The sequence below is a fragment of the Ostrinia furnacalis genome, unplaced genomic scaffold (genome assembly GCF_004193835.3).
Source record: "Ostrinia furnacalis isolate ACB-3 unplaced genomic scaffold, ASM419383v2 OfSCF2419, whole genome shotgun sequence".
NCBI classification, from domain to species: domain Eukaryota; kingdom Metazoa; phylum Arthropoda; class Insecta; order Lepidoptera; family Crambidae; genus Ostrinia; species Ostrinia furnacalis.
The window spans coordinates 281,007-298,995 of record NW_021132658.1 but is presented as its reverse complement, the minus strand read 5'-3'; the positions used below and the strand labels follow the sequence as shown (position 1 = coordinate 298,995).

General features: G+C 36.9%; 1 protein-coding gene across 1 annotated transcript in view; it reads right to left on the bottom strand.

Annotated features, from left to right (window-relative positions):
- Positions 1-17,989, bottom strand: part of Sol1 (CUB domain-containing protein Sol1) — a 276,393-nt gene that overhangs the window by 9,935 nt on the left and 248,469 nt on the right. The window contains exons 6-8 of the mRNA XM_028308406.1: positions 11,759-11,915; positions 10,605-10,664; positions 5,229-5,317 (exon numbers count right to left, since the gene is read on the bottom strand). Coding sequence (XP_028164207.1) covers positions 5,229-5,317; positions 10,605-10,664; positions 11,759-11,915 — 306 coding nt within the window. The remainder of the gene's footprint in view (positions 1-5,228; positions 5,318-10,604; positions 10,665-11,758; positions 11,916-17,989) is intronic.

The following is a 17,989-nucleotide window of genomic DNA, read 5'->3' as shown; positions in this document are numbered from 1 at the left end:
ATCTTTCAATGAAATTCAATGTCAAATCGAATTCACAGACGTAGATCAGTTGGAGAAACATTTGGACGAGCGCGACGCCTTCGAGGGTACGTACGCAGAGGCACTGTCAATTGGTAAGCGTTTGTTTGCTGATAGCTCGTTCGAGGAGGCACAGTCTAATAACGGTAATAATGGTGTTCACATACAGGGTCTTAAGCTGCCAACAATATCACTGCCGTGTTTTGATGGTAGCTACGATAAGTGGATAGAATACCGAGATACTTTTGCCTCGTTGGTGCATGACAACCACAATTTACCATTGATAACGAAGTACCATTATTTGCGAAACTCATTGCAAGGCAGCGCTGCCATTTTGCTGCAAAGTCTTGAGTTTTCGGCTCAAAACTATGCTGTAGCTTGGCAGCTCTTGAACGATCGATACCATAATAAAAGATTACTAATACATAATCACGTGAAGTCCCTTTTCTCAATTGATAATATTGCAAATGAATCGTATCGTAGTATCAGACAATTACTCGATTGTATGACGAAAAATCTCGCAGCGTTAAAATCGTTAGGCGAACCAGTTGATAGTTGGGATACAGTAATAATTTATCTAGTGTCATCGAAACTTGACTCTACCACATCGCGTCAGTGGGAAGAGTATCGGTCTAGTAACACAGTTCCTACTCTCGAACAATTTACCAATTTCTTGCGTGATAGAGCTGACTTACTCGAGACTATGTCCTCTAAACAATCGCAAACGTTCAACCCTACTCGTAATTTTCGGCCTAAGAAAGTGCTTCCGGTAACGACAACCAAAAATGATACTAGCGATCGTCCTTACTTTAAATGCCCTGTGTGTCAAGATGCGCATCCGATATATTTTTGCAAAAAATTTTTAGATTCATCTGTACATGAACGCATCAAGTTTGTAGAGAAATTGAGTCTTTGCAAAAATTGTCTCAGACCAGGACATACTGTTTCCACATGTCGCTCACGTGGCTGCAAATATTGTAACGAAAAACATAATTCGCATCTTCACGTGGAACCAGAAACTACTACAAATTCTCAGGCTGTAATGAAAATCGAAAACACGACCCTTGACCAAGTTTTATTGTCAACAGCCTCAGTACGTATAATGCATAACAAAAAAAGCGTACTCGTTAAGGCGCTCTTAGACTCAGGAAGTCAGTGCTCGCTTATCACGGAAAGCTTGTGCGAAAAGTTAGGTATTCAATCACGTCAAGTCTCAAACACGATACAAGGCATCAGCGGTAACGCGCAAGTTATTAATCGACAATGTACAGTCACAGTTCAATCACAGGTAACAGAATTTAGTTCCACATTATCGTGTCTCGTCATTCCCCGTATCGTGGGTTCAACACCAAGTCAACCCATCCGTTTCAATATGAACTTGCCTTCAGGAGTAGTTCTAGCAGATCCAAGCTTTACACAGCCGTCAGTGATAGACATACTCATAGGCGCGGATCTCTTCTGGACCTTAATCCAATCTAACCGAATCCCAGTCGCCCCCGGTTCTAATCTCCAATTAATTGAGACAAAATTAGGCTGGCTGGTATCCGGATCTATCTCGAATGTTAAAACCAACAAGGTTACGTGCACTTTTCTTGACTACTACACCATCACTTACAGAACTCAATCATGTGACTCAATCATCTCGTGATAACTTAGGCAGGTGTGCTGTTGATATTCCTCTGCGCGAGGACTCGTATGACACGGCTCTAAATAATTTTAAACAACTCGAACGCCGACTCGAATCGAATACACGAACTGAACCGAACAACCGCGTATGTGTACCGTTTCCTATTTATAATCGTAAAAACACTCGTATCAAAACTCACAGGGCCTTTGCAAGTAATCAAACATGAATAATCTTTCACGTTCATTAGTTCGACTAAGTCAAGTTTAATCGTCTCTCGTATACTCGATATTTCTATGTTATAGAATAAAAAGCTTTCATCAAAAGCTCACGTAAAATTATTACCGTTTCTCGATGACAACCGTATTTCACGACTCGAAAACTCTTATCTCGAATATAGCGAAAACCAACCGATAATTAATTATACAGTCCACTCACTCGTTTACAAAACTTTTATTTCAATACGTACGTTTTATCGGCCCATCTGTGGCTGAAACTTAGCATGATCAATCGAATATATCAATCCACTTAGAAGCAGTCACCGATCATACCACGGAGTCATTCCTCATGGCCTTAAGATGTTTTATGTCGCGCTGGAGTAAACCTGTAAACATCTACTCGTATAATGGGCTTAACTTTGTAGGAGAATGTAACGAACTGAAACGATTCCTAAAGCAGCAACATACCACTGACAGTGTATCTGACGCTATGACAACTGAGGGTATCGCGTTCCATTTTGCCCCAGCATACGCGCCCCACTTTGGTGGTCTGTACGGAGCCGTTGTCAAATCCGCAAAACATCTCTTGAATCGAATTGTGTTCCGTTCACATCTGACATTCGAAGAGCTAAGTACTTTGCTATCGCAAATCGAAGCAATATTAAACTCGAGACCATTATCACCTATCGCCGATCATTCAAAACGATACCATCTCATACGTATCATCAGGACAATTTGGACCGACTGACCCGTTACGCACGTATTGAGGCCCTCCGTCAACACTTCTGGCGGCGTTGGCACCACGAATACCTGCGAGATCTACAACAACGCCACAAATGGACCACGAACAAAACAACGTTGGACCTAAATAAACTCGTTCTTCTGAAGGAAGAAAATATCCCGCCACTCAAATGGAAACTGGGTCGCGTCACGAAACTCTACCCAGGACCCGATGGGATCAGTCGAGTGGCCGACGTCAGAACTGCCGAAGGAATCGTTCGACGAGCTGCTTGCAAGATATGTCCTCTACCAGACGACGAATAACATCACNCATCAAGGTTAGTAAATGAGCTTAGTAGCTTAAAATGAGGTTTGTGTTGTATAATTATATTTTCTAATGAAACTAAGATAAGATCCTTCTTAGGCTTCATATTATAAACTTACCTAATTGGAAAAAACTTTGGACTATTTGGTAGCAAACTTTAACCTTCTTGTGTATAGGTCTATCGATTTATTACTATACAATATACACTGGTAGATAATGTTATCTGCAATAGTTATTTGTAAATAGGAACATACTGGAACATTTACTGCGCGTGACCTTTACGATGCATCTTGCAATCGATAAAAACAATCCTTGAACTCTACGGTTATCAAAAGTGCATGGCATGCACAGTTGGCTACTTTAGTTGCAATTATAGCACTTAATATAAATACTAAAGATGCTGCAGTGTGACGTCTTACGTACAGTCAACGTCAAATAGTAAGTAACACCCAAAATGGTCAAAAAGTTACACAACCCTAATTCAGACGTGTTGCGAACTTTTTGGCTACTTTGGGTTCGAACTATTTGATGCTGACTGTGCTTACCAAGCTGCCGATTTATACTGTGGATTGACCACTAACGTTGAAATTGATAAAAACAATTCTATTTTGAAATGTTATTTATAAATTTTTTTTCTATTTTAAAAAAGATTATTAGTAATTTGTTATTGCACAAATTACTAATACTCCCGTTAGCCCCTCGTACTAAGCTAAATATGCTTGTGTTACGAGTGAGCTCACCACAATAGTCATACCTAGTTCCAGTTAGTAAACACTTTTGCACTAAAGCATTACTGAAAACCTGGATAATTAGGTATTGGGAATGGAGCAAGCAATCACGGCTTGCCGCAACTAGAGCGTAGAGTAGGGCTGTCAACGTTGTCGTTCAATCGTTCGTTCGTGTACTAGTATTATATTATCTGTGGTTCGTGTAAGCCAAATAACGTTTACTTAACAAAGGCCTTCTGCAAGGATTACCATGACCGGTCCTGCGCTGCCCTCTTCCAATTAATCATCAAAGTCAAAGTCAAAATTTCTTTATTTGTTTAGACTAATAAATAGTTCTTACAATCGCGTCATTAATCACCTTATTTAGTAACCTAAATATGAAATAGTTCCTACCTAGTGTGTAAAATGTTATTGCTCAGTTGAAAATATAATAAACAATATTGAAGGACAACGTCTCCAAAACAGTTCTTGTAAGCTTTGAAAACCCAAACAGATTCTAAAATGTCCTCTTTTTACATTTTGTCGACCCTAGCATCAAAGCTACTTCGACCTGTCATTACTCATTCAAAAAGATGTAAAGGTAGATACAGACGTAGGGGAAGGTGACGAGGGAAGTTTCGTTACGGTTAAGATTTAACTTCTTATGGTGACCATTATTTTACCTTGCGATATCCGTTTAAAATGTTCTATCCCATTTTATTTTCTATTTATTTACCCTATATTTGTACGATAGGGTCAAAAATGCTGTCATAAAATACACAGGTCATGATTAAGCCGAATGAGGCCCTTTAATTTGAACTTCACACAACAGTAGCTCTACTGATTAACCCCTGTTTGTATTGTTTTGAAAGGTTATAGTTTCCTTGTTCTGTTTTTCTCTTTGATTTATTTTAGAGAACGTTTTTACTTCGCAATTTTTGGTAACGTTTTTTTATTGTTTTTTTTTTCACGTGAAACTGGTCAAGTATTTTATGCGTTCGTTAACCGAATGGAAGCCGCATGGTATTCGAATTCATCTGTACATTTGTTCGGATAACTATGCGATTGTGCTGTTACGGGTTGTTACAGTTGATTGATCGTAGGCATTATTTTTAGAAGATCAGATAACCAAAATTTATCACCTGGGTTTAGAACAGATGGCTTTTGAATTGGAGTTATCCGAAATATCCGAATGTTACAAGCTGTTTTATCGGTGATAAAATTCGTTTAGGAATCAACGCACAGTAAAATTGTAATCCTGCATAGATTGTTGTTGGCGACACATTCAGCTTAACAACGGAGTATCTAATATAGTTGTTAGGTGTCAGTAAGTGACACAAATGTGTACTCTGATTTGTATTTTTCATTAAGATGTGAAGTATGTATTAAATGATATAAGTTCCAATATAAGAAGATAAGCGCGCCTTATAAGAAATTAATAAATGGTAATACGTATTATTTGACAACACACAAGGTGGGCCGAGGACTTCATAAAGGTAGCAGAAGACGCTGGATGTAGTCCGCTACCAACCGGTCAATGCGGAAAATCATTGGCGGAGGTCTATGTGCAGTGGACGTGCTGTGGCTAAAATTATGATGATGATGATAAATGTTACCTGTAAGCTCATTACACAGCATGGCTATTGCGGGCGCGGTGGTGTCTCTGCCGTCGAACACCTTGATGATGTCAGCGCGGCGGAGGCAGCTGGAAACAAAAAATTAAACGACATCATGTTATGATCTTACTTACCTAGAACATGATTTTTCACTTAAATAATTTGAAATGGACCCACGACCTTTCGTTTGAACATCGGTAGAAGTTACAGTTAGATAAAATAGTAGAAATTGCGTAGTTAATACTTTGATAACATCAAACAAAGGTCATAGTCTTAAGAACTGCGAGCTATGTTTAAGTTATCAGAACATACATATTAAGTAAATGTGAAGTTGTGAGCGTGGTCTTACAGGTTACAGAATTTTCATCCATTCCATCTAAACTTAATTAAGCCTGCCTAACTTGCTGCCTGCTGCTGTCTTTCCCGAAAGATTATAATCCGAATCTTTTCAAGGCGAGAGTGAAAAGGCACTTACAGAGCAGAGGGCTGAGTGTGAGTTTTCATCTCTTCTAGTGAGCGCGTCAAAAAGTGACATTGATTGTATGACGGATTGTACAGCGCCCCTAGCGAGAAACGTTCAAAAACTAAAATTTTCATACATTTTTAAACTCACACTCAGCCCACAGATATGTACCATTCTAAACTTCATGCACTTAACACCAGGTGTGAGTATGGTCAAATACCTGCCTTGCATAAAAAAACTGATATTGTAATGATATCAGTTTTTTTTAATAAAAGTTTTCATTATAAAATCTGCAGTTTGAAGACCGTATTTCGTTGATAGATTTCCACGTAAATCTTTAAGAGCCACAACGTTCCTAGCTTACAGGTTTAGAATTTGGTACTATACGGGTATGCGGGACCTAACAGGATTATCTGGGCCCGATGCACTAGGAGCATGCTTTAGTTTAGCTTGTTTTACTGGGATCATGAGTGCTTTGATATGCTTACCTATCTATACCTATGCCTGGTTGTGTTTGGAGAAGAAACAACCGAATGAAAATCCATTTTGCTACTGTATTTAGGGATCTAAACATTTGCCAATTATAAATAACTCTTAAAATAAAGAAACAGGGTCTCAACGTGACATTTTTGCGATAAAAAAGGTGTGTTAAAATTGAAATGAAACGCGAAAGTTTAAAATCTTAAATATTGTGTACATAACGTCGACCTAATTTCATTAAATAAAAACCTAGACAGTACAATGTGCACCATTTTATTTTAGTATAAACGAATTCAAAAATCTGTCAAATTCCATATAAAAAGCGCCGGTTATTGTCATAGTTACCGTTAAAATAAGGTGGTGCAACTCAGCCTATAAGTGTTTATCAAACTCATCACATCAAAAAGCCTACATAATAATTATTTTAATAATTTACCAGCGCCCATAAATAAGTGTCGCATCATATTGAAGCCGTCAATCGCGCGTCGACTGAAAATGTTGCCTTTAGTCAAAATCCAACCGCGCGTGTAAAACTTCCAAAGTTCCAATGAAATGTAAATTCCATCCTGCAGTGCATTCGTGCATTAATCGTTAATTAAGCCTGAATATGGTTTAGTTAGCTCTTCGTTAAAACGAACGGGTTGAAGTTAGGAATGGTTTATTTAGGGCAACCCTAAACGTTTATTTAATTGGCCTTAAAAATAAAGCTTAATTTGCCTTAAAATGTTAAAACTTCTATTGTACTTGCTTGTTTACTGGCACTTTGCTATACTTAGTTGCGTAGTTACTAATTGTAATGCGCTTCGTAAAACAGGGACAGGGAACACTGGAATACTAAAATTATCACTATCTAATTTAATCATGATGTGTTTTTCTAGTGACTTAGCATTAATAGCTCTTCTACTCCGCTACTTTTTTCTTTTGGGATGATTTTTTTAAAATGCATAACAAGGCAGGTATTTGACAACATTTGCACCTGGTGTTAAGTGTGATGTAGTTTAGGATGGTACATATTACATCAAACAATATTAAACATCTTTTCAGCCTAACATTGACAACGCACACCCAGTCGTTCTTACTCATTTACTTTCTAATCTCCAAACTGAATAGTCCCTATAACTTCCAATGAAATGTAAATCATATTCAGAGCAGTGCACCCATGCATTATTAGTTAATTAAGCTGCAGATATAGTTTACGGTCCGGCTCATTAACGTAGCGTTGCTGTCCATTATGCCCGTAATTAAATTATGCTAACTCGACAGGCATTAGCCGGAGAAATGGTATTTTGAGATGATTAAGGTGATTAGTCGGTCAAGTTTGTACAGAGAATTTGATGAACGNGATGAACTGTGTTTGGGGAACAATTTGAGGTTAGTTTGGAGCTAGACTAGATGTTACGAAAAGCGAACAGAGGCTAATCCCTAAAGCGAGTCTTTTGAAGGTGGATAGATCAAACATTTTTGGATCTATCCACTAGTCATCTCACTTTTTCTGTAAAAACCTGCTTTTTAAGTAACCAGAACTGGCTGTAATACATTCTATGTTTTGATAGCTATATTTGAATGTGACTTTTATACTGTTTGTTTATATCTGTCACTTCACTTCTCTGTCTGAAAATACATGGTTTATCTCTCATCACTCTCTTCTTTTTCTTTAAATCTTAATTCCATCAGCACTCTGCACTTCTACTAATTCCTAGTGTTTCTAGTTCCTAGATTTTCGAAATGAGACGCCAATTTGAGTAATAGCGATTTCTATCAAATAGTGCAATTGTATACGTAAACGATATAACATTGTTTAACATAATCAATCATACAGGCTTTTAGAGTAATTAGCACTGAAACTTATTTTAATAGTTAGAAATAGCAAACAGAAAGAAATCGTTACTTACATNTTTGTAGGAATTATTTCCGATTTAATCAATTTTTGTGTTTAATTCTACTGGCCTATAAACAGTCTACATTTTATTTACTCACAACTTCACACTCACAATTTCAGTTGCATAAACTATTAACGTGAGAATCGGGGTAGCTTGCAGTAACACCTAATAGTTCCATTAAAGTATCGAATATTACGCAGATCAGTCTTATCGTACTGTAAATTTTAAAACAAGGCAGTTCACTTTAATTGTAAAAAGTTTATCCATTCGAATAAACGTTGTGAATCTTGCAATAACTGTATTATTGCGGGCAATATTTCAGTATTTTTAGTGTTGTTGAAAACTGCATAAAATTACACGTTCCCTCTAATAATGCCTGATTTACTACTGCCATTACCTGTGCGGAAAATTACCTGTTAAAATTGCGCATTAAATATTTACAGTTGCGATGCTTTAAAAAAAGAAGAGCTGTCTATGCGGTTCATTGTTGCTTTTGATTACTTTTTGTATTTTTTCTTTACAGTACTTACTTTTATTATGATAAGTATAGGAGGTTCCAAATAAACCAGACTGTTAAAAAGATACGATTGGTTACTTTGAAAGATACGTCAAGCTATTGCTCTGATTGAGCCATTTCTGCCACCTATAGCGTCTTATAAAGTCTGCCGTACAGTTTAACCCAGTTATAATCCAAATGATAGAGGGTTTTTTTTAAGATAAGGTAGTTAACATTTAATAGGTAGGTACTTATTTAACTCCTGATCTGGCGACCAAATCCTTTAAGCTCTCGCACGTCTTGTTTTGAGTATTCTTCGTGGAAAAGTTATCGGCTAAATATTACACGGGCTATCCGCTTTAAGATATCTGTCTATATAAGTACGGCGGATATATTCCAACAAAGCTCTATAAAATGCATAACTCCATTAAATGTAGGTAGTTCAAACTGCACAATTTCGCGTAAAACCAAACCCCTCAGGCCACTTCATAAACCCATCCATACAAGAGCGTACATTGTAGTAGCTATTGAAGCGATTTTTACGGCGTATTTTACGGTAACGTCCGCGGGAGCGCTTGTCGAGTAATATTCAATATTTCAGATCAAGGATTCTATTACGACATGCAGGTATAACGATTTTATTGCCTCGTCCGCCGTCGGATATTGGCGGTGATTTTATGCGAATCCCGTAATGGGTTCGTCTTGAGGGTAAGCAAATACGCGGCCCGACCTATTTTCAGAGAGACGAGAAGGCAAAATGGATGATGAATTTTAAAGTTATTATTGTGCTGGCTGATCCAGCAGATGTTGTTCTGACCAAATGTCAATAATTTGTATCTGAATTCTAACAAACATTTACATAAAGGCTGAGTAGCATATCTTCTGTAGAATTCGTTTTGCTCAATTCTTATTAGGGGAGACTGGGGCTGGTTTTAACAGGGGTAAATACTAACAGCGTAATTACATAGAACCTATTCGACTTACCACGCTAATTCCAACGCACTTTGTGCCTACGAATAAGCGCGAACGTGTCTCGACCTGTCAGTTGCCGGCCAAGCGTCACGGGAGCAGGTTGCGTCAGACGCCTCCAATTTCACAGGAAAATGAACTTTTTTACGTGTTTAATTTTTTGAATTACTCTTTAAATATNACGACTTTCTTTTATATAATAGAGATAGATATTAAGGCTGAGTTGCACCACCTATCTTTGACCGTAACTTTAACGATAACCGGTGTTTTTTGTGTGGAGTTTGATATATTTTTGACGTTTGTCAAAGTTAAAGTAAAATGGTGCAACCCAGCTTAAGTTTTGCGTTTAGTGTGTGTATGAGCTAAGATTGGGATCTGTTGTTGGGGTAAAATCAAATACCTAATGGGGAAATTGTGATTTCAGCACTGACTCATCATCACCATCAAAATTTCAGTCACAGGACTTTCTGGAATTGGAAGTCGTAAAGAAGCAATCCATTCTCACCTGGGGTGGAAGTGGTAAGAGCACCGAATGTTGTTGGGGTAAAATCAATTAAGGAGGAGACTTCAGTTGATGATGATGATGATGACTCAATTACATCAAAAGGGAATGAGATGCTCCATTTTGATGTAATTGTGTCCATTCTCACCTGACGTGGAAGTGGTAAGAGCAATGGTTTTGGAGTTGAGTCAAATATGGGTGAGATTATTCATTTAAGAGCTCCTTAAGCATGTGTCCAGGACTTCATCTGATGATGATCATGACTAAACTACATCAAAGGGAGTGTTATTCTCACCTGGCGTGTAAGTGGTAAGGAGCACTGAATGTTGTGGGGGTAGGATCAAATAAAGGGGAGATTCTGCCCTTAGGCGCCTTTAACAAATCATAATGTCCAGACGTAGCTGTTCTTTATGNTTTTTTCCGTAAATGGAAAAATCTCAGATAATTTTATAATGTTTCTCTCCAAAGAACCATATTTTATTATTACAATTAAATTAGATATGATGCCTAAAATCATTGCACCAGCAATTAATTTTTATTTATTTACACAGACTAAAATAAAGTTTTAAAAGGTTAAAAAACTTACCTAATGTCACCTTTTTGCAGGGAAACTTCTTCGAAAACCACTTTCACGCGTTCTTTTGGTCTGAAATAAATTAAATTATGTTTACGGTTAAGTAGGTACTTCTTAGGAATAATAAACATCAAAGGCTTTTGAGCTGCGAGTCTGTGATCATCAAAAATATCCAGTCAAATACTTTACAGATATTTCAAAGGGATCTTTTTGCCTTGGCAATTTATTTATAATATTAAAGCTAAGTTGCACCACCTATCTTTGACCGTAACTTTAACGATAATCGGTGTTTTTTGTGTGGAGTTTGATAGATTTTTGACGTTTGTCAAAGTTAAAGTAAGATGGTGCAATCCAGCTTAAGATTTGCGTGTGTGAGCTAAGATTGGGATCTGTGGTTGGGGTAGAATCAAATACTTAATGGGGAAATTGTGCTTTCGGCACTGACTCATCATCATTATCATAATTTCAGTCACAGGACTTTCTGGAATTGGAAGTCGTAAAGAAGCAATCCATTCTCACCTGGGGTGGAAGTGGTAAGAGCACCGAATGTTGTTGGGGTAAAATCAATTAAGGAGGAGACTTCAGCTGATGTTCATGATGATGATGATCGCTGGTAGGGCCCAAAAGATAAGGAGACATGTAAAGTGCCCCATAAGGGCTACCTTTTTTATTTACTGTATTTTGACGTTCTCTATACTTCTCTAACTACATCAAAGGGAGTCTTATTCTTACCTGGCGTGGAAGTGGTAAGAGTACCGAATGTTATTGGGGTAGAATCAAATAAGGGGGAGACTGTGCCTTAAGATACCTTTATGGAAGCATAAATGTCCAGACGTAGCTGATCTTCATGTTGAATCAATTATTAGTAGAAGTATTTTGTTCTTACCTGGCGTGGAAGTGGTAAGAGCACTGATTGTTGTTGGGGTAGAAACATAGTCTCCCCGACTATGTCTTAAGATACCTTTAAGGAAGCATTATGTCTAGATTGTAGCTGTTGATGATGTTGACTCATTTAGATGAAAGGGAGTCTTATTTTCAACTGGCGTGGAAGTGGTTAGGAGCACTTTATGTTTTGGGGGTAGGATCAAATAAAAGGGAGATTCTTCCTTCCTTCCAGGAAGCATAATGTCTAATTGAATTAATTAGTAGTAGTATTTTGTTCTCACCTGGCGTGGAAGTGGTAAGAGCACCGAATATTGTTGGGGTAGATGGACGGGTATCGCGGGCTGTAGAGCCGGCCGTGTGTCGGCCGGTTCCCGGACCGGCTGAATTGGAAGTCGCATTCCGTTCCTGGGACGCGCACGCCGTCAGTTTCGAACAAGCCTGTGGAAGAAACAGAAGAATGAGGAACCTGCATTGGTACAAGAAGTTTTACTCTTTCTTCTTCTTATTTACTTAAAAAATATCTTATCACCTTAGTGGGGGTTAGTTGCTTTGGTTATTTAACGTAGAAACAGAGGGATTACTTTGAAATGAAATACATAGTGTGTAAAAATGGTTCGAAAGAACTATCTTTACTTATTATAGGTCCTACTTTACTTATGATACTACTTACACGACCGACCCTGATGGGTGTGCCGACTACTTACCTAACTGTCACGTAGATGCAGAAAATAAAAGTTGAATAATATCATGACAATGGGACTCCAAAAACGCGAAAAACGCCACGTATTTGTGACAACCCTAAAGAAGGGATAATTATTATCTTGGATATTGTTAATTATTCAATTTTAATTTGTAGCCGTTTGCCATTACAGCCGTAATATTTGAAACAACCTTCATCCCTTCATCCGGCGGGAGAATCTTTATTCATTTCGTAGCATTTCACCGCGCGGTCATAAAGACCCTTTAGTATTATTAAATTATGGCGATTCAGTTGTTTCCAGGTTAATTGCTGAATGCCAGTGTACGTAAGCCAGAATGAAAGCTCGACGTAATTTGCTAGGAGCCATACCAACGTCCCAGGGTTTTACAGGTTGTATTAAAAAATCAGGAGTTGCCAACTTGAAAATAAGTACGTAATCACATCTGTCAGAGAAGAAAAAACAATTTAATGTGAAGATTTGCGCAAAATAAGAAAATCTTATAGATTTGCTTTCTTTTATTCTTTCATGTTTCATGTATCATAATATAAGCTGTATGTTTTCCTAATAAAGAAAATAAATAAAATAAAAAATGTTACAGACGTTTTTCTAGAATCTTACTGCCCCATTGGCCGTCAGTTCTGCGTACTACGAGTATGTGTCCTGCTAATTGCCACTTCAGCTTGCTAATCCATCGGGCTATGTCAGCGACTTTAGTTCGTTTACGGATCTCCTCATTTCTGATACGATCTCGTAAAGAACTTGAAGCCACGTACCGAAAAGCGCAGCGTAGGAGGTCAACCCTCAAGGTGGACTGACGACCTCATAAAGGTAGCAGGAAGGTGCTGGATGCAGGCTGTTACTAACCGATCATTATAGAAATCATTGGGGGAGGCCTATGTTCAGCAGTGGACGTCTTATGATAATGATAGACGATTATATTGAATTGTCAACAAAGAGTCTAGGAAAAATCGTTCCGAAACAGCACTACAACTGCTATTTTGCATAACTCTACGGTGTTTTCGTTAATGTATTGTTACAGAATCTGATTATTCCGAGTGCCGTGCTAACACGTTGTTATATCAATGCATCCATGATTAATTAATCGGAAGGAAATGATCACGACTTGTGTTCATGCAAATTAGCTCAATCTCTCTACTTGACTAGAACATAGATGAACTCAGTGTACCCAAGATCTAATATTATGTATATTAAATTATGACAGTAATTTCTAATGGAGAATGTAGCTTACATAGACGTATAAACTCAAAACAACAAAATGTATCAAGTGTTATCTTTTAGCTCCGTAAATGCAAAAATCATAAATAATTTAAAATTACTACGCTACGTCATTTGTTATTCTTGTTATGCCATTTAAAAATGTCTAGTTCGTGTGAACGTAGGATTGATAATTTTGCAAGTCGTTACATACCATATTTTAAAGGCTGTAAAATAACAAAGAGCATTTACAGGTCTTCCAGTTCCTGTATCACCAGTAAATAATTAAGAATCACCTGTTATTTTCACCTTATATTTATTCTACTAGCTGTGCCCGCGACTTCATACGCGTGAAAACCCGTTTTCGCAGCATTTTACATTATTGCTCTGCTCCTATTGATCGTAGCGTGATGATGTATAGCCTATAGCCTTCCTCGATAAATGGGATATCTAACACTGAAAGATATTATCAAATCGGACCAGTAGTTTCGGAGATTGGCGCGTTCAAGTAAACAAACAAACAAACAAACTCTTCAGCTTTATAATATTAGTACAGATAATAATATACTAAGTATGCCAAATTATTTGAGGGTATTTTTGTGGGTTGTTCTGCCGATTGTACCTGTATACCCAATCCACGTTACGTTTTATACAATGGCAGTATATAGCCTTCTTGTCCTTGGGCCTCGTGATTTGATATTTACACTTGACGATTAACAGGTTAAATCCATTACTGGAGTTAATGGTTCGCTATCAAATCGAAAATAAACATTTAACGGGCCGCCAAGGAAATAAAAAGTGGATTAACCTCATTTAATGACGTGGCATAAAAGTAAAATGTTTGGGTGTAAAACTTAAAGTCGATAATGATGATTATATTGGTGCCGAAAATGAACCATTTAATAATTACATTCTTTATTGTAACGGTAATTTAATGAATTTGAAGTGCTAAATTTTCATAGAACTTTTTAACCACATTGTATTTATTACAGCAATCTTATTAGTGCCAAAGAAACAATTTTGTGTTTTTAAATTGACTTTGATGATGCCATTAGGATACAAAACGTTAATGTTATAATTTTCTCTGCAATTTACCTTTCGATTGAATTTCGCTTAACAGAAAAACCTATTTATATTCCGTCTTCCAACTGGGTGGAAAATTTATTCACTCTACGAGTATTATTGCCTAGAAAATAGCCAATATGCTACGCTATGACATTTGATTTTTCGCATGTCACGCAATTTCTACGTACCGTACACATCCGTGCATACCCGTGCTGATATTAAAAGCCGTAACTTAGGCATCTGAACAAACTGTAGTAAATACTCGTAGATATCTTTTTTTTTTCTATCTATCGAACACTTTTTTGTACACCACACAAGACAAGAAAGAAATACATAAACAAGACGGCATATTATGGCGATAATCTTAAGAGCTAGAAAAGTATAAATACCTAGGGGTAGGTAAGACTTACTACACTGGACCGCAAAGAAAAAGTAGGTATAGCCTACTCGTACTTATTGGTTTAATGTATTTTTCTTTTCATATTTTTCTACGGACTCTTCTAAATTAAATTTATAACCCCGTATAAAAATTTACAAATTATTAAAATTATTACAAACAGATTTTTTTATAAGTTGAACTTTACAGTGTTGATTTTAGTAACTAAATAGATTTAGATAGACACAACAATTGAGTCCTAAATAAAGTCTGAAATCCTATTCATAGACTGACATTCGAACTAGTGTCCTCCACTGAGTTTGTTTATAACAAGTTGCCTCCCCGGACGCAGCGGGTACCGACAGCAAAACAACAATAGTACAATTTTAAAACTGGTCGGATCTCCCGTGGGTGCTGTAGATCGAGCTCGATGGATACCTAAAAGTTTTCTTGAACATGGTTTGGAAAAGAAAAACGGTATATTTATTAATGGTAGAGCTAAGGGAATTGTCTAGTTGAAATATTTATGAAATGGAAAATATGTATTTTATTTTTTTTAAATCCATTAATCATCTATCTATCCTAGACAACATCTCATTCAGGCGCGATTGCGGTCAAATCTACCTTGTTCTGCATAAAAAAATAAATTACTAGTTAAAGATTAAGTTTTTTTAAAAATCTAACTCGTTTAAAGGTAAGATACGAATGAACCAGTGAAGTATTATAGTTTCATTTCTTTTTTTCTTTCTTTCTTATAAGTTTTCATGTTATTTATTTCATTCATATCCCAAAAACGTTTTGTTTTGCTAACCTTACAAAAGTTTAATTAAACAATGTCCGCGTGTTCCATTGAACTGGAAAAACTATAGATTCGGCCTTTGGCTAGTTTTGTCAAAACGGGCTCTTTGTCCCGCGGCTGTACAAAAATAGGTTCTATAAGCAAATAAAAAAAAAATGTGTAGTTATACTGTATGTATAGGGAATGAAAGAACTTGAGTTTAGGTTATTCATTGTGGAAATAATGAGATTAAGGACTACTATTAGGTACGCACTTATCCAATGAAGTCATGAAATTATCTAGGGGTATGGAATTTAAAAGAAGTAATTGAACTGATGATAGTAGGTACGTTCTTAGTTATGAAATAAGGCATAAGTTTATGGAACTAGGTACTACGATTTTTTTATTTGGAAAATTTAAGTGTTTTGGAGCACTTCAAGCACGACCTGTCCTTGCTAGCTGGGCGATTTGTGGGGATATGTTTCGAGTAAGTATTATATTTTTGGTCATACAACATCTGACTGAAGTAGGTACTTAAAAATTAGCGTTATTTGACATTTATATTTTTGTTTGTCATCTGTTTACTTTACACCGGGTTTTCTTAATTTTGTTGCGTCTCTAATAAAAGTTTTAACTAGTCTTCGGGACTAATTTAGCTTTCACTGGTTAGGTATTTTTATTTATTGTTGAGCTCTTAATCCTGACTACACAGAAGTGACAGGATCAAGAGTAAGAAATACTTACGTAACTTACAAACATAACGTATACAACTGACTAACGTTAACATGCCATTTACGAGTATAATCCACAGTTCCTAGTTTCAAATTGTATCTCAGTATTATAATTATGACATGAAAGTTTCTTTGATGTCGTAATTACGGTCGAGAACAGTGCGTCATTACAAATTCAGGGTACATGAGAGGTCTAATATTGTGTTATTAGTATACTAAAGTGTACCTACGGATGATAAGTAAAGGGCAGAAACAATGTATATTTGGTATTTAACGGAGCTTAATTAATTTCAACCGAAACGAATTAATTGTTGCTGGTATTGTGTGCTTACCATGAGTTTACGTTAGGTGTGCTCGCTAGCGACTGCGTCAAAAAATCTATAAAGATTTTAGTTCTTGAAACTACTTTCAAGAGGCTACCCTCTAGGGCCTAGGGGGTTATTCATTTAATGTCATTTTTTTTCGTAGTCGCTAGCGAGCACACCTAACGTAAACTCATGGTAAGCACACTGTTAGGGATTTCCGTGGAAATGAAGCGATATAAATACTCGTGGAACAAAAGCACCCTCCTGCACTCTTATACCTTAGGGTCTGACTGAGTTATGTGCTAGAACTTAGTGCTCTCTAATCTCCACAGTAAACTCTAAGTGCATTGTTCGCCTCCGCACCTCCGATCAGGGCTCTTGGGAGCGATCGGGGTAGAGGGAACAGCGCTATTTGATATAGAGATTTACAACCTTCTGGTACTTAAATGTGGTGGTACAAATTATAATTTATTGTAATGTACCTATNAGTATAATCTATATATATAAAAATGAAACCCGTTTTCCGTTGTCACGACATAACATGAAAACGGCTTGACCGATTTGGCTGATTTTTTTTTTGTAGTTTTCTAATACTCTGTACAAGGTTTTTACGGAAAAAAATATAAAGAAAATCTCTACGCTAAGGCGGTACGAAGTTCGCCGGGTCAGCTAGTACCTAATATTATTTGCAATTTAGGTTCGTTCGTTTCAGCCGAATAACGCATAACGTCCACTGCTGAAAAAGTGGACTGATATGTTCAGGTGAAAGGCCGGTCGTTATGGAAATCCATGGGGGATGCCTTTATCCAGCCATTTAGGTAAGTTTGAGTTCTTTTCTTCCAGTTATAAAATAAATAAAAAATAAAAAAGCCTTTTATTTCCTACAAATCAACTTTACAATGATTTTTTAGGTTTACACTTTGCTGTTAGTTTAGCTAACATAATTTTGTTTTGAATAGGTATTAGCTAACATAATTTTGTTTTGAATAGGTATCATACCTATTCAAAACAAAATTATGTTAGCTAAACTAACAGCAAAGTGTAATTTGTAGGAACCCCATTATTGGGTGAAGGCCTCCTCCAGTAATATAGCAGCATAATAGTGGTTATCCTAACAATTTGAAAATTGATCATAAGAAGGAATATGGAATCAAAATAAAACGTTTGACTACAATGTTAGACTTCGAACTAACTTTTGTTAAATGTCGTTAAAACGTCTTGCTTTTAAGTAAGTGCTCTCCATCCGTAGAGTCTATAGCAAATAGCCAAGGCATTGTTCGACCCCGATCTGTGAGACTAGAGGCGAGTGAAAGAGGCGAGGATTGTTACTTGATCTAAAGG